Here is a 20,727-nt window from a genome sequence, read left to right as displayed (position 1 = left end):
CCTCATGAATAACTACCTGGTCCCCTCCCCCTCGCCAAACAAGGACAAGCGACAACCATTTCTTGGGTATAAACAGCCACAGCAGTCAATTTATTGATATTTTGATAATTAAAAGACACTTGGTGAGGTCCTCGAAGCTAAAAAGGTCTGGTAGCTTTTCTTTCCATGGCATTGCCCCTTCCCTCCCAGCCTTACTTATAGCCGTGAGACCCAGAAGCACCATTAAACCGAGGGATGAGGTTGCCCCTCCTGCCAATGTGATCCCGACGTTCCATCTCCTGGTATCACCCAACTCTCTTGCATCCATGTGAACCCGCCGTTCCTTTGCCGGGTATCACCCAAACTCCTAATAATGTGACCCCGGCGTTCCATCACCAGGTGTCACCCAAATCTACAATTAATGTGAATCCGACGTTCCAATGCCGGGTATCACCCAATCTCACCAAACCACCACCACATCACCATACAATGAAGGGAATCAATGTATTTAAGGAATCCCCCAAACCTAAATTTAGCCAACTTTGAGGACCCACCAACGCCATAAAATATCAATGCAACACAGGTAGAACCCCACTGCTCACGAAGAGCCATCCACCTGTCGAGGTAGCTATTTTGGGAGGGCTAAATTAACCCTTCACGGTTGAGCCAGTGATTTCCAAATTATTCCAGTGTTGCTAGCAACTCAAATGACCACACGGAGACTGGGGTCTCTGTACGGGAGGATCGAGGCAGATCACTAAGCCCCTTTATTTTAGTCACATCTTTTATAATCTTTTGCTTAATTATGCAAGGTTCTCAAGTACCAATAAAATCATTTCACTTTGTAAGCCAATAATATTGCAAGAAAAAAGAAAACTACATATATGTCCATACCTAACTAGCGTAGAAAGTAGTATAATGGCATATTCTTCAGAGTTTTACACCCCCGCCTCCCTTATCTTATACAGATGAAAACAGTCTGGTTTCATGACAGCCCATGCCAATTATAAAAATTTATCTTGCAACAACAAAAACGGAGAAACGAAACCTTACAGAGAAATGGAGAAGTGAAACTCAAGCTCTGATTTTAGTATTAACTCTTCTCACACCTGCCGTCAGGAGAGGAAAAACCCCTGTGGGGGAAACCTCCAGGGAACCATGGCTAATGAATTGCCCTTCCCCTGGGCTTAAGAAGTAACTTCCAATACTTATTTATTTAATTTTTTTTATTAAACAAAAATAGCATATGTATATACATATATCGTCGAACTTGTTAATGCCGCCGGTACTTGCCGCTGTGACCCGTAGTTTCTTCTCCTCTTGGGTGTGTGGGACTTGCTGCCCTTCCATCTGGTCTGGAGTCAAAGAGGGCCACTCGCCCCCCTGCCCTGTCCTTTTGTGTCCTTACTTAATCCCACCTCCCCTATCTCATTTCCCCTGTAACCCTACACTACTACCTGTCGGCTCATCTTTCTCCCACCCTCTTCCTATTCAGCCCTCTTGTCACTCCCTCCCATCGTCATGTCAGCCTCCCCTTATCACTGTGTTTCATGTCCGGCTGATACTGTATCACCACAATAAAGCCCAGGGTTATTGGCATAGTGCATGGGAGTTGAACACGAAAACTGTACTGGCAGTTAACAGATACTGCAGCTAAGGTCCTATTCATTGCAATTGGAGCACCCTAGTACACCCTCTACACTTTGTACAGAAGTGATCAGTGGGAGTTTTTCTCCATTCAAACAGAAATAGTAATATTGTTATTAATAGTAATCTTAACAAGTACTGTTTATAGTTCCCTAAGTGTTGAAACAGTTTTGGTTTGGTTCCCTAATAGGGATGAGCGATATTGCCCGATATCGTATCGGAATTCCGATTTCCGATATTGAAAAAATATCGGATATCGGAATTTCCGATTTCCGATATCAATGCAAGTCAATGGGAGAAAAAAATCGGAATTACAAAATGACCACTACAGTGCTATACTGTATAATGGATAAAATGGAGGGGAAGCACCTCAGGATAATGGGGAAGAAGTTTGCAGAGGCAGAGGAGCAAAAAAAATCGCTAGAAAAATGCACAGAGCGAAAGCAGTAGCAGGAAAACATCTTCTTAACAGCGGTGTTTTTTCTTTGGGTTAGGATTAGTTGGGGTAGGGTTAGGATTTATGGTTAGTAGGGTAAGGGTTAGGGTAAGGGTTAGGGATAGATAGGGTTAGGGTTAGTGATTTTACATTATTAAATTAAAACTGCTGGTGGTGGTGTCAATATGCCCTTTGACTGACATGTGTCCGCGTTCAGCTCACCTTGCTTTGCAGGGAGCTTCCAGGAGCACCACGTGGAGGAACGGATACACTCCCTTTAAACCATGCTTAGTCTTCTTCTGCTGATTATATTACTGTTATTCAGTCATTCTGCATATTGATATTCTGCTTTTGGTTCATGTACATCTGCTCCTACTGCTTCCTAAACCTCTGTCTATGGTTATCCTGCTATTGGCTGGTCGCAGAATGTCCCAAACCCAGAGGAAATACGCAGAAGTAACAGTAGGCACAGGAACTTGAGAGAACCAGCTGGTGAGTCTGGAACACGTATAGGCAGCAGAAATCAGCATAAGAGCCAATGGAACTAACGGGCACCAGCTGACATTACCGGAGGCCGATAACTAAGCAGGAGGTAACCTGTACCAGAATGCACTACCAAGGACCAGCAGACGTTACTGGAGCTCGGATACCACAAAGGAGGGACCTAAGCCATTGACTCTACTGAGAACCAACTGACGTTACTGGAACCCAGATAAGCAGCAGAAGGTAAAAGTGCCAGTGGCTGTACTGGACAACAGCTGACATTACTGTAGCACTGATACCACAATGTAGTAGTGACATAAGCCAAAAGCACTGCCGAGAAGCCCAAAAAAACCCCACAAAGATGCAAGTTCAAGAGCAAAAAGACAGGAGTCCGGGAACATCTCCATCTGTCTTCTTGTCTTGGGTCTTCTGCATCTGTCTTCCTGTCTTGGGTCTTCTACCGGAGTAATGTCTTCTCGGCAGAAGGCGCAAGATCCACATTTGCCCTCGCAACCCGGTCACAGTCTTCTTTACTCCGCAGTCGCAGCAGGAGAGGAGGAGGGCCTACTGGCACTGTCGAGACCAGCCTTGAGCGCCAGGTCCTGGAGTCCACGTAGGGGGCTCCTACACTGCCTACACCACAGATAGCAGCAAACTGAGCCGGAATGATATACGGCGGGGGCGTGGAACAGTGCGGCGGACACAACCGTGTAACGGCGAGCGTTGTCGAAACACGGTTTGGAGCAGGAGGCACCCGTGCCCTTGGGCACTCCCGAGAACCAGCTGGTGATGCTGGAACTCGGTTTACCCCTCGGGGGAGGCACCTGTGTCCGCACTTCACTTCCAGGAAACAGCCGGCGTGGCTGGATCCCACCTCTTGTGCTTCTGCCTATAGGTGTTTGGCATCTGTCGTCCTTTTTTTCCACTTTGGTCTAATGAGGTACAGCTGGCATTACTGTTGCCAAGAAACACAGCATGCTGTGAAAGTGGCAGTCACGGAAATGGGCACTAGCTGGCGGTACTAGAGCCCAAAAACACGGCATGCTGTGAAATTAGCAATCACGGAAATGGGCACTTGCTGGCGGTACTAGAGCCCAGAAACACGGCATGCTGTGAAAGTGGCAGTCACAGAAATGGGCACTAGCTGGCGGTACTAGAGCCCAGAAACACGGCATGCTGTGAAATCAGCAGTCACGGAAATGGGCACTAGCTGGCGGTACTAGAGCCCATGGAAAACAGTATGAGGTGAAAGAGTCAGTCACAGAACCAGGAGCTAGATGTTAGTAGTAGAGGCCAGAGCACTGGCATAACAGATGATGCTGTGTGCAACATAGGCACATGACAGAGCATGCATACTGCTACCAACCATGCATGTAACCTGTCTACTCTGGCCCAGGGCAGCAAAAGTCACCAGAAATCCAGGCCTGGTTCATTTTTAGGGATTTAAGCCGGTCCACATTTGCAGCGGATAGTCTGGTACGTTGGTCTGTTAGTACATTGCCAGCTGCACTATAGACACGTTCAGAAATCACACTGGCACCAGGACAAGCCAGAACCACCAAGGCATACTGGCTAAGCTCGGGCCATGTATCCAACTTGGAGACCCAAAACTTGAAGGGGTCAGATCCATCCTGAAGCACACTGACAGGGGTGGAGCGGTATTGTGCCACCATGTCACGGTATCGCTGCCTCCTAGTGCATTGTACTATCTGTGCTGATGGTGCCCGAACTGTTTTCGGGTTCAGAAACCATTGGCACAGGTTGGGTATACTGAACCTGTCAGTAGCAGATGTACTGCTTCTGCTACCGGCTTCAGAACGGATTCCGCTGGGCCCAGGACGCAATGAGGTGCCTGCTAGTGCACGAGCATCACTGCTATGCGGTGGAAAAAAGTACATGAGTGAATTAACCAGTGCATCTTGGTACTCCTGCATTTTATGCGCCCGGTTCAACGGTGTAATTAGGCTTTGAAGGCTGTCCCGGTAACGTGGATCTAAGAGGGTGGCCACCCAGTAGTCATTTGTGTGGAGAATACAAGCCACGCGTGGGTCGTTTCTCAGACACTGCAGCATGAAGTCACTCATGTGCTGAAGGCTGCCAACTGGCCATGCATCGCTGTCACCAGCTGGAGGAATGTGCTCTGGCTGCTCTGTATCACCCCATCCACGCTCTATCTGGTGACTACTAGTAGAGCGCTGTGTACTTTCCTCCTCTGGCTCATCCTCATAGTCCTCCTCATCCTCCTCGCTTGCTGTGTCCTGCCTGGACCTTTGTGAGGCACCCACAGATCTTTGCACCAACCGGGCCGATGAAGATTGCCTGGTTGGTGCAAGTGTCTCATCATACTCCTCCTCCTCCAGAGAAACCTCATCCCTTAGCCCTTTAAGTGATGATTCTATAAGGCATATAAGGGGAATAGTCAGGCTGAGTAGGGCAGCATACGTGCTCAACATCAGAGTGGAGTCCTCGAAGCACTTCAAAATGGTGCATATGTCCTTCATAGATGCCTACTCTGTGGCTGTAAAGTGGGAGGGCTGAGATGTGTGTCGCCTACTTTGCGCCTGCTGCAGCTGCAACTCCATAATTGCAGGTTGCTGCTCACACAACCTCCGCAGCATATGCAAAGTCGAATTCCACCTGGTGGGGAGGTCAACAATGATGCGGTGCTCGGGCAAGCTCAATCTGCGCTGCATGGCTGAAAGGCGCGATGCAGCCATGCTTGAACGAAGCAAATGAGAGCACTCGTATCTGACTTTGTGCAGCAGCTCCTCAAGGTCAGAATAGTTCCTAAGGAAACTCTGCACCACCAAGATTAGGACATGGGCAAGGCATGGAATGTGAGTCAGACCACCTAGGCCCAGAGCCACAAGCAGGTTTCGGCCGTTGTCACACTCCTTGAGCATGTTCCACAGCTCGGTTGTGGTGTGGCTAACATCACCCAGATAAACCAATTCTAACACGGCCTGTTGATGTTTGGCCGATGCAGTGCTGAAATCGGTTGTTGTGGTATGTCTGGGTGCAGGCGAGTCTGACGAGGAGTATGAGGAGGAGTCAATTTGTACGGAGGAGAGGCCTGCAATCCGTGGAGTTGGCAGGACCCGCACACTTGCACTGTATACTTCAGTTCCTGGCTCAACTACATTTACCCAATGGGCGGTGATGGAAATGTACTGTCCCTGGCCATGCTGACTGGTCCACACGTCGGTGGTCAGGTGGACCTTGCCACTAACTGCATTTTGTAGCGCATGCTTAATTTTACGCTCCACATGCTGTTGCAGGGTGGGGACGGCTTGCCTGCTGAAGTAGAAGTGGCTGGGAACGCTGTATTGTGGGATTGCAAAGCCCAACATATCGATAAAGGCTGGCTTGCTCACCAGCCAGAATGGTAGCATTTCCACTGCAAGCAGTTTGGCAATGCGAGAATTCATGCCCTGTGCTCGTGGGTGGTTTGCCGAGTACGGGCGCCTTTTCTCCCACACCTGTGTGACAGATGGCTGCACACTGGATTGGGAGTGTGAGAATGCCAGCGATCGGGATGCTGATGCTGACGAAGTACAGACAGTGCGCCGCCGTACAACACTGCCTGCAGATGCACCCTGGCATTCTGGCGAGGAAGCGGGAGCAGCTGTTTGCAAGCTGGAGTAAGAGGTGGCCGCTGTGGCTGAAGAGGTGGAAGGTGGGGAACCAGCTGCAGGTGGTGAATCATCTTGGGTGTGATGCTGCCACTCCACAGGGTGCCTCTTCATGACATGCGTCAACATATTGGTGGTATTAAGGTTGCTGACGTACTTCCTTCTCCGCACAGTTTGTTGACCAAGCTTGCATCTGACTACTGTAATGTCAACTGCAACTTGGTCGAAATAGGCCCATGCACCACAACTCTTGGGCGCACCCCTTGTGTTCTTTAAAAGAGCCCTGCTCCTAACGGGTGCTGAAGTTGAGGGAGCTGACAACCAATTTTTCCCTCTTCCTCTCCCACGTGGACGGCCACGCTGCGCCACACCTGCAAGCTCTTCCTCTGAGCTATCCCCACTTGCTTGCTGACCCTCAGCATGCCATGATGGGTCAAGGACCTCGTCATCCAATACACTTTCGTCAGCAGAAACTGGCAGCTGAGTTTCATCATCATCTGCTGACTGGGGTCTGGTCACTGTGGGCACTGACCCACCCTCCACTTCTTCCTCAGACGGACACAGTGGTTGCGCATCTGTGCACACTACCTCTTCTTCAGCTGCAGGAATGCTGTCTGGTTGGCACACAGATTCCAAGCCAACAGATTCTGAGAAGAGGATTAAGGTTGGCTCCTGGCGCTCTGAATGTTTGGGCAATTTAGTGGGCGGTGAAGAAGCAGATGGGTGCTGCTCTTCAGTGGCCTGACCCGATGTGGTGGAGAGGTCCTGGGAGGATGCTGCGCTCATTGAGGTGGATTCCTCAGCTGCCATCCAACCAACAACGCTTTCTACTTGATCCTCTCTTATCAGCCTATGGCCCTGCGCTCCTAACAAGCTGCGCATAAATGACTGCTGCCGGGTGAAAGTAGGTGCTGAGTGACTTGGGCCTGCTGCTTGCTCTGGATGTGCACCATGTCTAGCTGCTGATGCACCTCTACCGCGGCCGCCGCGGGGACATCCCATACTCCCTGCCTTCTTCATCTCTATTGATGGATTCAGAACGGCAGGAAAGTAATTATTAGGAATTAGTGTGCTTATTCCTGTAGGACTACAAACAGGTATATGAAACACTAATGGCACTGTATGATGATGGTGTGTCTGCTACACTTTATTTGAATCTAGTGTGGCCTACACAAAGAGTAACGTGTGTTTGTGGTATTGGTGTACACGTTACGGTCGGATGTCACAGCGCAGTAAATGACTGTGATACCAAAAAAAAAGGATTGTCTGGGACTGGGCCAGGTGCTGTGTGGCACCAGCCACAGAGGTTGTTTGGGTCCCTCACAGCACAATCCCTATATAGTGTTTACCTTTTAGGAAAAAATAGGGGAAGGGGATTTAAAGGATGTAAAGAAAAGGCAGTGAGACACACACCACACAGTGCTGCAGCAAGAGGAGCTGCAGCAGCTGCAGTGAATGTGCTCTGCACTGTCTCACTAAGCACCTCACTGAGAGCCTACACTGCACAAAAAATGAAACTGAGTGGGGTCAGTGAGGAAAAAGACTGCTACTGTAACACACAGGGGCTGCTACAGTCGCTGAAATACAATTTCTATCGCTATTAGATCCGAGATCTCTCCCTATCTCCAACCGCAACCTATCCCTATCTGCTTTCACAGTAGAGTGAGGCTAAAATGGCAGGCGCAGCCTTTTATACTGCCTGATCACACCATCCAGCCAGCCAATCGCAGCGCAGCCCCTAGCTAGCATGTTTGGACGCCTCCTACCAAGCTTAGGGGAGTTACACAATGTTGTCAGCAATTCTTCAGCTCCTGATTGGCTCCACGGAGCGTTCAGAGGCTGAAGGATTATGGGATTTCCGATTTCCGATGTGAAAAAAATATCGCAATCGGAATTCCGATATCGCAAAAATCGGACCGATTTCCGATATTTCAATATCGGAAAGCTCATCCCTATTCCCTAAGTGTTGAAACAGTCTGTGCATGACAGTTTCTGTCATGCACCTGTGATAAAATCTGCATGTAATCATTGAGGATTTCACTCTGTGCATTGCAAAAAAAAAATGCACAGAATATACTTTTTGTGCAAACATACTCCTAAACTTGTGAAACCATAATCCAAATTAAACCTCCCACACTACTTTCATCAGTGGACTTAAATATCAGACTTTCAGCTTTAATTTGAGTGTATTCGCATCCTAATTGGAGTAAGGGTTTAGGAATTCCAACTCTTTAATATGTAGATGCATCTTTTGAAAGTGACAAAAGGAATTGAACAATTATTTCAAAAAGCTCCTTAATGGGTTACATGGGCTTTTCTCTGATAAGTCCATCAGCAATTAAGCAGGTAAAAGGTCTGGAGCTGATTCCAAGTGCGGCATTTGCATTTGAAAGTTATTGCTGTGGACCCACAACAAGCAGTTAAAGGAGCTCTGAATGGAAGAGAAAAATAGCATCATTAGGCAGGAAAAAAGAAGAAATTCATCAGAGACATACCAGAAATGTTAGAAGTGGCCAAATCAACAGTTTGTTACATTCTGCAAAATAAGAGCGCACTGGTGAGCTTGGAAACTCAAAAAGGCCTGGATGTCCACAGAAGACAACAGTGGTGAATTATCACATAATCCTTTCCATGGTGATTTCCAAAGAGGAAACCCAACATTTGGTAACATCTATGACTTTCAGACTTCAGACAGTCATTGCCTGCAGAGCATTCTCTGAAAAGTATTAAATACAGACATTTTATTTACCATAAAGTTAGTTTGTGCAATTTCTTTTGAACCCCTGAAATGAGGGAGCTTGCAGAAAAATGTTTGCAATTCCTAAAGATTTAACAGAATATTTTTGTTAGACCCCTTAAACTAAACCTGAAAGTTGACATTTTACTTGCAGTTTAGTTATTTCATTTTAAATAAAATATAGTGGCATGCAGAGTTCAAATAATGAAGATTTGTTAACCATCCACATATTTCTTGACCTAACTGTAGATTAAACTTTACTATTTTTAAAATTATGTTAAAATATAGCAAAATGGACAAGAAATAAACTATGCAAGTATATTAAAAGTATTAAGCATGATAACAACTACAGTGGGAGAAACAAGTATTTGCTGATTTTATAAGTTTGCCCACTGACAAAGACATGAACAGTTTATAATTTTAAGGATAGGTTAATTTTAATAGGTCATAGGCAGTATTTCTCTTCCTCCTAACACGACGAGTTGAGTTAATGCCAAAGACTTCAATTTTTGTCTCATCTGACCACAACACCTTCAACCATTCACTCACTGAATCATCCAGGTGTTCATTGGCAAACTTCAGACGAGCCTACACATGTGCCTTCTTGAGCAGGGGGACCTTGCTGGCACTGCTGAATTTTAAACCTTTACGCTGTAATGTGTTAGCAATGGTTTACTTGGTGACTGTGGTCCTAGCTGCCTTGAGATCATTAACAAGTTTCCCTCATGTAGTTTTAGGCTGATCTCTCACCTTCCTCATGATAAAGGATACCCCACGAGGTGAGATTTTGCATGGTGCCCCAGATCGATGTTAATTGACAGCCATTTTGAATTTCTTCCATTTTCATAGTATTGCACGAACATTTGCCTCCTTCTCACCCAGCATCTTTCTTATGGTTTTGTAGCCCACTCCAGCTTTGTGCAGGCCTATGATCTTGTCCCTGACATCCTTATAAAGCTATTTGGCTTTGCCCATGTCACAGAGGTTAGAGTCTGACTGATTAATGAAGTCTGTGCACAGGAGTCTTTTATAAATGTAACTATGTAAGACAGCTGTCTTTAATGCAGGTAACGAGTTGATTAGGAACGTCTAACTAGTCCATAGGAGCCTGAAGTCTTAATGGTTGGTAGAGAATCAAATACTCATTTCTCATAACAAGCTGCAAATTAATTTATATAATTTATACAATGCGATTTTCTGGATTTTATTTTTGATATTCTATCTCTCAATGTTAAAATTAACCTACCCTAAAAATTATAGACTGTTCATGTCTTTGTCAGTGGGCAAACTTACAGTATCAGCAAGGGAGCAAATAATTATTTCCCCCACTGTATTATAAATAAACATTTTCAATGCAGTCCATAGACTTTGTATTAATCTTTTTCTTCATTTCAGGCGTTAAAGAGATTGAATCCAAAAACTTGGTACCAGGAGATGTGATAATTATATCGGAGAAGAGATTTTTCCTACCATGTGATGCTTTATTAATAACTGGGGGATGTGTTGTAAATGAAGGCATGCTAACAGGTACCGTAAAATCAAATTTTTATATATGTTTCAAATAGCCCATCCTTTAATGGTATGTAACACCCATTTAAGTTGCCTCCATGGGCAGCGTGTCCTTTCGTTCTGACTTCAATATGGCACAATGCTCCACCCAAATCTTTCTGAGAGCACCAGAATGGAAGAAACTGCTATACTCATAACAAGTACTTTGTAAAAATTGTGCATTCATCTGAATAGCAAGTACAATGCAAGTCATTCGGAAATGGGAGTAATTTTCTGCTGGACCCTACAAAGGGGTCTGGGGGCCTGAGGAAAAGGCTGAAATGGATGGGAAAATGATGAAACAGAATAGGAAGAGCCTGGAGAATATGCCTGCATGCATTTCTGACTCACATATGGTTTCTTGGAATAAGTTTGTAGCAGTATTTTGCCACTTTTACAGATACACAAGAGCAACTACCAAACCTAGATTTCTATTGAATAAGTATCCCTGTCTCAGTCACAATGTGGGACAACCTGTCACAATGGCCTCCAATGACAAATATTAGGTTGGAAGGACCACTCTACATTCAAGATTTGTCCACTGCACAATGTGCATAAGGTTGGTAAAAATGAGCAGGTTGATGCAGGAAGCCACCATCCCAATGGCCTCCAATCAGAAATAGTAGTTAGGATGGAACACAAAAAGAAAACACAGAATGACAAATGTGCAAAAATACCCTGCAGTAAAAAATATGACAGTAGTCAGCAAGTGCTGGTAAAAAAGATGACAACAAATACAGGGTATTTAGTCGATACTCTTTTGCAAAAAAATGTATACCAAGCTACTCCACCTCATCAAGGTAACCCTTAATGGAGCAGTCACTATCTTTTTTTTTTGAATCAGATCTTTTTTATTAAATATTCAGGAATCAATACAGAAAGAATATGACATCTTATATAGCTAGTAAAAATTTCATTGAGAGTAGATATTATTTAAAGGGTAAAACTCTTCCTGTGTAAGAATAAATAAAAAGAAGAAATCTCAAAACACAGATATTTGCATAAAATTGAGCCTATAAACAACATGGCTCCACAAATAAACAAAAATCAAAATTATACATCAGTGCCTCATTTCAGCGGGAAAACCATCCCCGCCAGCCGCGCCACTCCGCATCATATTTCGCCCCCCCGCCCCCCACGGATATCAGGTCCAATCCACCCCAGCCCCCTCCCACCGCGCCACTCAAAATCTACTTCGCCACAAAGGGCACTAGACTTTATTTTCACCCCCCAAGCATCCCCTCATCGCAAGCACAACAGCAACTGGTCCAACATCGCATCCCGTACCAGTGCGCCCGAGGGGAGACCCGGTGACTCCATCCATGGCTGCCAAATTTTGTAAAACTTTCTTAATGCATTTCTTTTTAAATAAGCCCCCCTTTCCAATCTGATGACATTATTTAGTTTATTTTTAAGCTCTGACAATGTTGGTGGCATAGGATCCAACCAATGATATGCAAGTATCTTTCTTGCCTGATACAGGATGCGTGCTATTCCCAGGGCCACTGCAGAGTCCGGGTCAACCCCCTCCTCCCACAAATTCAACAAACATAGACGAGGTGACGGTCGTATTATGATATGGTATACTTGGGCTATGAGTCCCAGGGTCTGCCTCCAGAAATCCCCAATGTGCCCGCACTCCCACATAACATGCATCAAGTGGGCATCATCCTGCCCACACCTAACACATTGTGTATTGGGCCTAAGTCCCATTTTAAATAATAAGCTGGGTGTTTTATATACCCTGTGAATTAGATATATTTGCGAAAGCCGCTGGCACTCAGAAACCGCCATTTTAGGGACCTGTTCTAGAATATCGGACCACTGGTCCTCCGTCAGGGGGCCAACGTCCCGTTCCCACTTATTCTTAGCAGCAGTCAGTGGATATGTCTCCAGATGGGCAGGCAATAATCTTTTATATAATTCAGAGATAAGTCCCCTAAAAGACTCAGATGTAAGTAGCATATGTAGTGTTTGATTATGTGTCACTATCACCGGATTTGTCCTTCTCTGTTTTTCCAATGCATGTCTTAGCTGTAAGTACTGATAAAAGAAGACGTGCGGGAGGTGAAATTCTGTTCTCAATTGTTCAAAACTCTTAAGAGTATTATTTTGCAAAATTTGTGACACCAGATAAATCCCTTTATCTTCCCATCTTCCGAACCCCACCAGCTTTTTGATCTCTTGCAAATCCGGATTTTGCCACAATGGCCACAATTCCGTAGGCCCATTTATCTTCAAAAGAGACTTACCCCTATCCCACACCTTGAAAATCATAGCCAACGTGGGGTATCGTGCCCCATTTATCTGCCGTCTTCCCACCTCCAACCAGCACCCTGGATATTTCCATACCGATCCTTCCCTCACAATATCACCACCATTGTCACACGCCCCGTCTCTACCCCAACCCTTAAGATGTTGCATCTGGGAGGCTATAAAGTATATGAATGGGTTTGGCACCGCCAATCCTCCCTCCTCCTTCCCTCGCTGCAGTATCTCCAAGCGAATCCTAGCCTGTTTTTTCTTCTAAATTAATTCCCGGAATAATGTATTTATTTTTGCAAAAAAGTCCCTACAGATCCACACCGGAGAATTATGTATCAAATATAATAATTGTGGCATCATTACCATTTTGATTAAGTTAGATCTACCAATATTCGACAACGGCAGGCGACACCAAGTATGTACTTTTGCTCTAAATCGCTGCAACAGGGGCTCCAGATTCAGAGCACGAAAATCCTTCGGGGCAGGACTAACAATTATACCCAGATACTTAAACCTCCGAACTACAGGGACCGGTATCTGCAAATCTGAGAAATCCGCCGGGAGAGGGTCTATCGGCATTAAAGCTGATTTGGACCAATTAATCCGAAGACCAGACCTCAGCCCAAATTCTCGAATGACCTCCATTGCCGGCAAAATCGAGGAATGTACCTTATCTAAATATAGAAGTAAATCATCCGCGTACAATGATGTCCTCAACTCCACAGTTCCACATCTGAATCCCATTATTTCTCTGGACTTCCGAATTGCAACTGCCAATGGCTCCACCGCAGTAGCAAATAGCAAGGGCGAGAGCGGGCACCCCTGTCTAATACCTCTCCCAAGAGGAAAAGACTCAGAGACCCCGCCATTAGCCCCAACCTTCGCCACCGGCGAGCCATACAACAGCCTCACCCAATTTATAAATCTGTGTCCAAAGCCCACTTTCCGAAGTACCGCCCACAAAAAACCCCACTCCAAACTATCGAACGCCTTAGCGGCGTCTAAGGACAAAATTGCTCTTCCCCCCAACTCCCCAGAACTATGTTGAATCCCCAAGTATAGTTTCCTAAGGTTCATAGATGTGGCTCTGCCTGGGATAAATCCCGTCTGATCCTTCTGTATAACAGATGAGATAACTCGGGACATCCTATTGGCGAGTACCTTTGCCAATAATTTAACATCTGTTGATAATAGGGAAATCCGGCGATATGAATCTGGAACCTCTGGATCCTTTCCGGGCTTTAATATTAAAACTATCAAAGCTTCCCTCATAGATGGCGGGAGGACCCTCTGCCTTTCAGCCTCTTCAAATACCTTAAGTAGCTTAGGTAGCAGTAAGGGTGCATAGGTTTTGTAAAACTCGCCAGGCAGGCCATCCATTCCTGGAGCCTTTTCATTTTGCATCTGACCAAGCGCCTCCTCCAACTCCTCCAACAGGATGTCCCGATCCAATGAATCCCTATCGCTATCAGCCAATGCAGGGAGAGAGAGAGCATCCAGGTACTGCTCAATCTCAGTCTACGTGAGACTGCAATCTGATGTGTATAGTCGCATATAATACCTCCTTATCTCACTCACTATGTCCGCACTGTCTGTCACAGGACCACCCGAGTCCGTTTTTAGCCTATTGATATATGAAGATCCGTCCTGTGCTCTAATGACCGTGGCCAATAAATGTCCTACTCCCTCCCCCTCTATAAAATATTTTTGTTTGAGGAAATAACGTTTATTTGCTGCCGCCGACATGAGGTTTTCCCTGAGCAACCCCTGTGCCTTCTCCAAAGCGTTTTTAGTTTCCTCTGTCGGGTTGAGTATCACCGCAGCCTCCGCAACAGACACCTCCTGGATCAGACTCTGGGTGTAGCGTCTATTTTGGCTTTTCCGTGTGCATATTTCTCTAATATATAAGCCCCTGACATAGGCTTTCATGGAATCCCAGACTATGTGTGATGATGCAGAGTACTCATTAAGTTGAAAATATTCTAGAATGGCATCATGCAAAGATAACCCTATAAGCTGGATCCAGAAGGGATTAAGCTTCCAGATAGGTCTAGATAGGGTGAGGGGGTGTCCCCATGAAAGTGTGACATGTAGCGGCGAGTGATCAGATACACTTCTAGGCAGGTAGGCCACCCCTCGTACATATGGGGTCATGAGTGTATTCCCAATGGCCAGGTCTATCCGTGACATAGCGTGGTGGGAGCTAGAGTAGCAGGAAAACTGTCTGGCTGTGGGGTTTTGGACACGCCAAAGATCTACCATACCCAGCTCCACTAACGTTCTAGCAAATGAGGTTGAGGCTGCATCTTCTGATATGTTTCCCGAATGCAACTTATCCAAACAGGGATGCAAATATGTATTAAAATCTCCTATTAGAAGAGTCGGCGCAGGGGGAAAGGAACCCAAAATAGACAAGATTCTTTTTACTGGTTCGACTGAATAGGGCGGGGGGATGTATATGGCAACCAAAATAAATTGTATACCGTATAACGTGCAAAGCAAACATACAAATCTGCCCCCAGGGTCAACCACTGATTTAGTACATGAGAAGGGGATGGACCTGTGCACCAGCACACTGACACCCCGCGCATGGGTCGAGTACGTGGAATGATATTCATGTGAAACCCATCCCTTTCTTAGCCAATGAATATTATCTTTCACCATGTGGGTCTCAGACATACACAGGATAGCCGGGAGAAATTTCTGCATATTAGTAAATATAGCACATCTCTTATTTGCATCCCCGAGCCCCCTAACATTCCACGCTACAATATTAAGTGATATCGCCATAAGAGCAGACTAAAAAATGAGAAATCGGAACATACTCCACTCCCGAGGGAGAGAGGCAATCTCCACCATCCCTCAGTACAATGAATTGGGTGACACGGCTGACGCACATCACATCCCACAGAACAATTAGGGAATACAACAACAAACGAAAAAAACAAAGGAGGGAGAGGGAGCACTGCACACCAGTGCACAGCGCCCCTACCCCCAAACACAAGTGTAACTTGCACATTTCTCTCAAATAGAGAGAATCAGGGCTAGAAAACTCGCCCAGAGTCAACGCAGGGAGAAGGGTCCACAGCTTGTCACTGTAACGAGTGTCCACAGCAATCCGGTCAGCTCCCGCCCTGAATCCGAAATGGAATAAACAGTAGTAATTATACCAGCATAGCGTCCTAGACAAAAAGGAGTAACAACACCTGGTGGCGAAAAAAGGGAGAACTTCAAGTATTCTTCCTCCTCATGGACCTCTCATTAATATCCAGCCAGGACAGCGCCATTCCCGCCGTATCAAAAAAGTGCGTTTCTCCATTCACATCAATCCGCAGTCTAGCAGGGTACATCATGGAATATGTCACCTGTAAGTCACGTAGGCGTTTTTTAATCTCAATAAATTGCGCCCTTTTACGCTGCACCTCCAGGGAAAAATCAGGGAAAATGGAGACTTTCCTCCCATTAATAGCAAGTTCCTTAATGTCTCTGGATCTGCGCAGGATAGCATCTCTATCTTTAAAGTGTAGGAGCTTGAGCAAGATGGGACGCGGGGGTGCTCCCGGCGGGGGGGCACGCGTAGGGACCCTGTGTGCTCTCTCAATAGTAAAGAATGGGGACAAAACATCTTTACCAAAGGTGTCCATTAGCCATTTTTCAAAAAAGCCAAGTGAGTCAGTCCCCTCCGTCCTCTCCGGAACCCCCACCAGTCGCAGATTACTTCTACGGGAGCGGTTCTCTAAATCATCCACCTTGTTCAGCAGTATTGTAATATTTTGCGTGGCTTTTCCCAGCTCCCGTGTTATTGGTGGCAATTTATCCTCCGTCGCACCAACACGCTCCTCCAGTTCCCCCACCCTGGCAGTCACCCCCGCAGCTCTTGTTTAATACAGGCCATGTCCTTGATGACAATCTCCATTTGATTACTTAGAGTGGCCAGTGTGGTATTGCAGGAGTTAATTGCTGCGAGGATTTCTCCCAGTGTGGGCTCAGCAGTCACAGACTCCGGCTGCTCCCCATCCCCCACTCCTTCCTCCTCCAGCACAGGCCCCTGTGTCTGCATGTGTCGGGCTGAAGGGGGGCCCAGTTTACTCACTGTTCCCTCCCTGGAGAGATGATCCTCCAGCTCCACGCTGCATCCAGCGTCTGCCTCAGTCTGTGCACTGGGCGATCGAGCAGCAGCAGGAGGCACCCTTGCATATCGTTCCAGCCTGCCAGCAGCTCCCATCGCTCCACTACCGGCCGACTTGTTGTTTGCTGGCGCCATCCTGGATGTAGCAGAGGCGCGCCCCGGCGTCTCCTTATCTTTTTTACTGCTGCGGTTCGACATGGCACAAGGACCCTCCGCTGTCTAAACGCCCAGGGAGATATTGCAGCCCTCCAGGTCAGTGGGACTCGTCAGCAGTGCCGGTAATCAGGATTTATTGTCGGATCCGGGCAGGAGCTCTCTCACTCCACGTCCTCCCTACATGAGGTCCAGGCCACGCCCCGAGCAGTCACTATCTAATGTATTTAAAACCTGAACACATGAACAGTGTCTAAATGAACAGGATTCAGACAGGCGCTTCCTAGTGTGGTCACGTGGTGTAAGACAGCTCTTTATGTGCATGTCACAGAAGAGAGGGGTGGGGTCTCTCAAACCATGCATAAGCAAGGAAAAAAAGGACTAAAAACACATGTGACATGCACAAATGTGAACAAGTCGGTCGGACAGTGTTCACACCACCCACTGACTGAAACACAAAAAGAAAACACAGAATGACAAATGTGCAAAAATACCCTGCAGTAAAAAATTTGACAGTAGTCAGCAAGTGCTGGTGAAAAGATGACAACAAATACAGGATATTTAGTCGATGGAGTAGGAAGAAGTAAGAATACACTCTTGGTTTGTGCACTGCACAATGTGCATAGGGTTTGTAAAAATTAGCCCTATGGGCTGAGTAATCGTTGACGCAGGAAGCCACTATCCCAAGGGCCTCCAATCACAATCACATAGTAGTTAGGCTGGAGTAGCAATACTGCACTGGTTTGTCCACTGCAAAATGTGCATAGGGTTTGTAAGAATTAACTCTATGGGATGAGTCATGGTTGACAAAGGAAGGAAATGGGTTTTTATGGGAAGGGGTTGATGTTAACAGCAGTAGCATGAATCAGCATTTTTGGTGAATTTAGGTTGGCTTGCTGTCATCTGGAGGGATTACAAACTGTGGAGATATCCAGTCCTTGTTGAATTTAATCACAGTAAGTCGGTCTGCATTTTCCGTGGAGAGGCGTGTGCGCCTATCAGTGATGATTGACCCAGCGGAACTGAAAACACGCTCTGACATGACACTTGCAGCCTGGCAGGCCAGCACCTCCAAGGCGTATAAGGAGAGGTCGGGCCAAGTATTCAGCTTGGACACTCAATAATTAAAGGTAACTGAAGAGTCAGAAAGGATGCAAGTATGGTCACTTAAGTACCCCTTGACCATGTTCTCCCTCTTTGGCATTGTTACAGGAACATATAACCCTTACTTTGTGCTGGTTTATTGAAAATTGCCCAATTTGTGCACATTTTCCCCCCACCTCTGTTGGACCTGGTACTCGTGTCTCTCCCCATTATCCCTAGGTGTTGAAAACAGCCACTACCTCTGTCACCAGCATTATCTGAGGGTGATGATTTCAGCAACTGATCTATAACGTTGCTATTGAACGTTTCCATTGTAAAACTCTTTGGTGACTCCAAAAGTAGGGAATGAAATTTCTCCTGGTACCGTGGATCCAGAAAGGTGGCCAACCAGTATTAGTTGTTGGATAAAATGTGTATCATGCGAGGGTCTTGCCACAGACACTTACACATGAACTGTGCCATGTGAGCAAAGCTGCAAAAAGGCAAATGTTCTGTGACCCCAGCAGTAGGAACAGTACCCTTTCTCTCCTCATGCTGACTCTCCTCCTCCTCCATCTCCTCCTCTCCAGTCCATCCAGGCTGCATAGACATGAAACTTGGGTTTGGGTGTGCTCTCTGTAGCATTAGGAGTCCCCTTGGTAGCACAGAAAAGCAAGTCCTCTCCCTCCTCATCTTTCTTCTCATCACCCAATGTTGCCTCAGAATATTGGCTGGCTGGGTAGTATCACCCATTGTGAAATCTGTCTCCATACCAACATGCCGGGCACTCAAAGCTTCCTCTTTGAGATTATGCAGTGACTGTTTCAAGAGACACAGCAGCAGGATAGTTACGCTGATAATATCCTCATCACCGCTCACGAAGTTGGTGCAGTACTCAAAGTTCCCAAGAATCTCACAAATGTCAGCGATCCACACCCATTTGACATTTATGTGTGGTGGCTGACTCTGAGTCTGATGAGCATGTTGAAGGTGGTATTCAGCTACTGCCCTCTGCTGCTCACTAATCTTTGTCAACATATGATAGGTTGAGTTTCACCGCATGGGCACGTTGCAAATGAGTCAGTGACTTGGCAAATTCAAGCGCTTTTGCAGCACTGTCAGACCAGCAAAAGCGGTAGAGAAAAGGCGGAAATGGACACTAATACAGTGCGCCTTCTCATGTAGGTACAGTAAGGCAGGATAACTTTTCAGAAGTTTCTTAACAACTGGGTTCAGCACATGAGCCATGCATGACACGTGTACAAGCTTGCTGATCTTTAAAGCCGCCATCAGGTTACTCCCATTATCGCAGATGACCAGACAGGGTTGGAGGTGCAGTGAGGAGAGCCACTGATCGGTCTGTTGTTTTAAAGCTTGCCACAGCTCTGATAATTTTGGACTACTGCTTTGCTTAGGGCACTAACCGCCTTTTTCAGTGGACTAATATGGACAGCAGAGGGCAGGCTGTGACTACAAAAACAGCAGGGAAAATGGCCTGCTGGCATGCTTTGTAGCAGACAGTAGGAAATGTTTGGACTACTGCTTTGCGTAGTTCACTAACCGCCTTTTTCAGTGGACAAATGTGAACAGCATAAGGCAGGCTATGACCACAAAAAGAGAGGGGAAAATGGCCTGGTGCATGCTTGGTAGCATGCAGTAGGAAATGTTTGGACTTCTTCTTTGTGTAGAGCATGAACACAAAAACAGAGAGGGAAAATAGACCGGTGCTTTAAAAAAAAGGCAGCAGAAAATGCTAGTACTCTGTGTGCTGGAAAAATATTGATTTGCCTCTAACAAGAGCTGTTTTAAGATGGACACTGGAAGAACAGTTTAACCTCTCCCTACCTAATACACAATCTCTCCCTCTCTGTACTCTGACTTTGTTGTGTGTCTTCAGCTCTGAAAAGAGCTATTTTTTGGTGGTATTATGGCGCTAGTGACTGACTCCTTAAACTGTCCCTGCTCGAGTATCTCTCTCTCCCAACTCTACACTGACCTAGTATACACTGCAGGTAGCCCTGAAAAGGACTTTTGCGTTATCAAGAGGCCTAAAGACTCTCCCTAGCAGCTGAGCGATCACTCACCATGCTTGTAGATGCAATGTGCACAAAATGGCAGTGGCAGGGCTTAAATTGACCCTATGATGCTGGATGGCCAGCCAATCACAGTAATGTCACATCCAAGATGTCTGCAGCATTACTGGGATTGGTTAAGAAGCCCAGCATGTTTAGTGGCTGCAAAGGAAGTGCCATAACTGCAGGGCGGGACATCCGAATATAATGAGGCGAGGTCACAAATACTCACAAAGTAACAAACAACCCGAATACTGTACTATCCGTGCGAATAGCGAATAGTAACGAATATACTCACTCATCACTGATGGTGAACAATAAAGGGAGAATCATAAGGAAGAGCAATACAAATAGGGACCCAGCTTGGAGCTACAGGATGCAGGAGTTTGAGGACACAGAGAATAGATAGCAAAACCCCTCTCTGGGGTAAGCTAGGTGGTGGTAGGCAACCCCTGGTAAACTGGGTGTTTTGTAGTTGTGGTGCTGTTCCTGGGCTCACTGTTCTCTCACACCTGGCTGCTGAACTGCCAGCACTCCTCCTGTGTTGTCCTGGGTCATCACTG

At 46.2% G+C, this 20,727-nt stretch overlaps 1 protein-coding gene across 3 annotated transcripts in view; it reads left to right on the top strand.

Annotated features, from left to right (window-relative positions):
• Positions 1-20,727, top strand: part of LOC141092477 (probable cation-transporting ATPase 13A5) — a 510,776-nt gene that overhangs the window by 122,131 nt on the left and 367,918 nt on the right. For all 3 annotated transcript variants that reach the window (XM_073578644.1, XM_073578645.1, XM_073578642.1), the window contains one exon: positions 10,310-10,441. In XM_073578644.1, the coding sequence (XP_073434745.1) occupies positions 10,310-10,441 (132 nt within the window). The remainder of the gene's footprint in view (positions 1-10,309; positions 10,442-20,727) is intronic.

Source organism: Dendrobates tinctorius, unplaced genomic scaffold (genome assembly GCF_039654945.1).
Source record: "Dendrobates tinctorius isolate UK_male_01 unplaced genomic scaffold, ASM3965494v1 ptg000060l, whole genome shotgun sequence".
Classification (NCBI taxonomy): Eukaryota; Metazoa; Chordata; class Amphibia; order Anura; family Dendrobatidae; genus Dendrobates; species Dendrobates tinctorius.
Note: the sequence above shows the minus strand (reverse complement) of the source record. Positions and strands in the feature narration are given on the sequence as shown.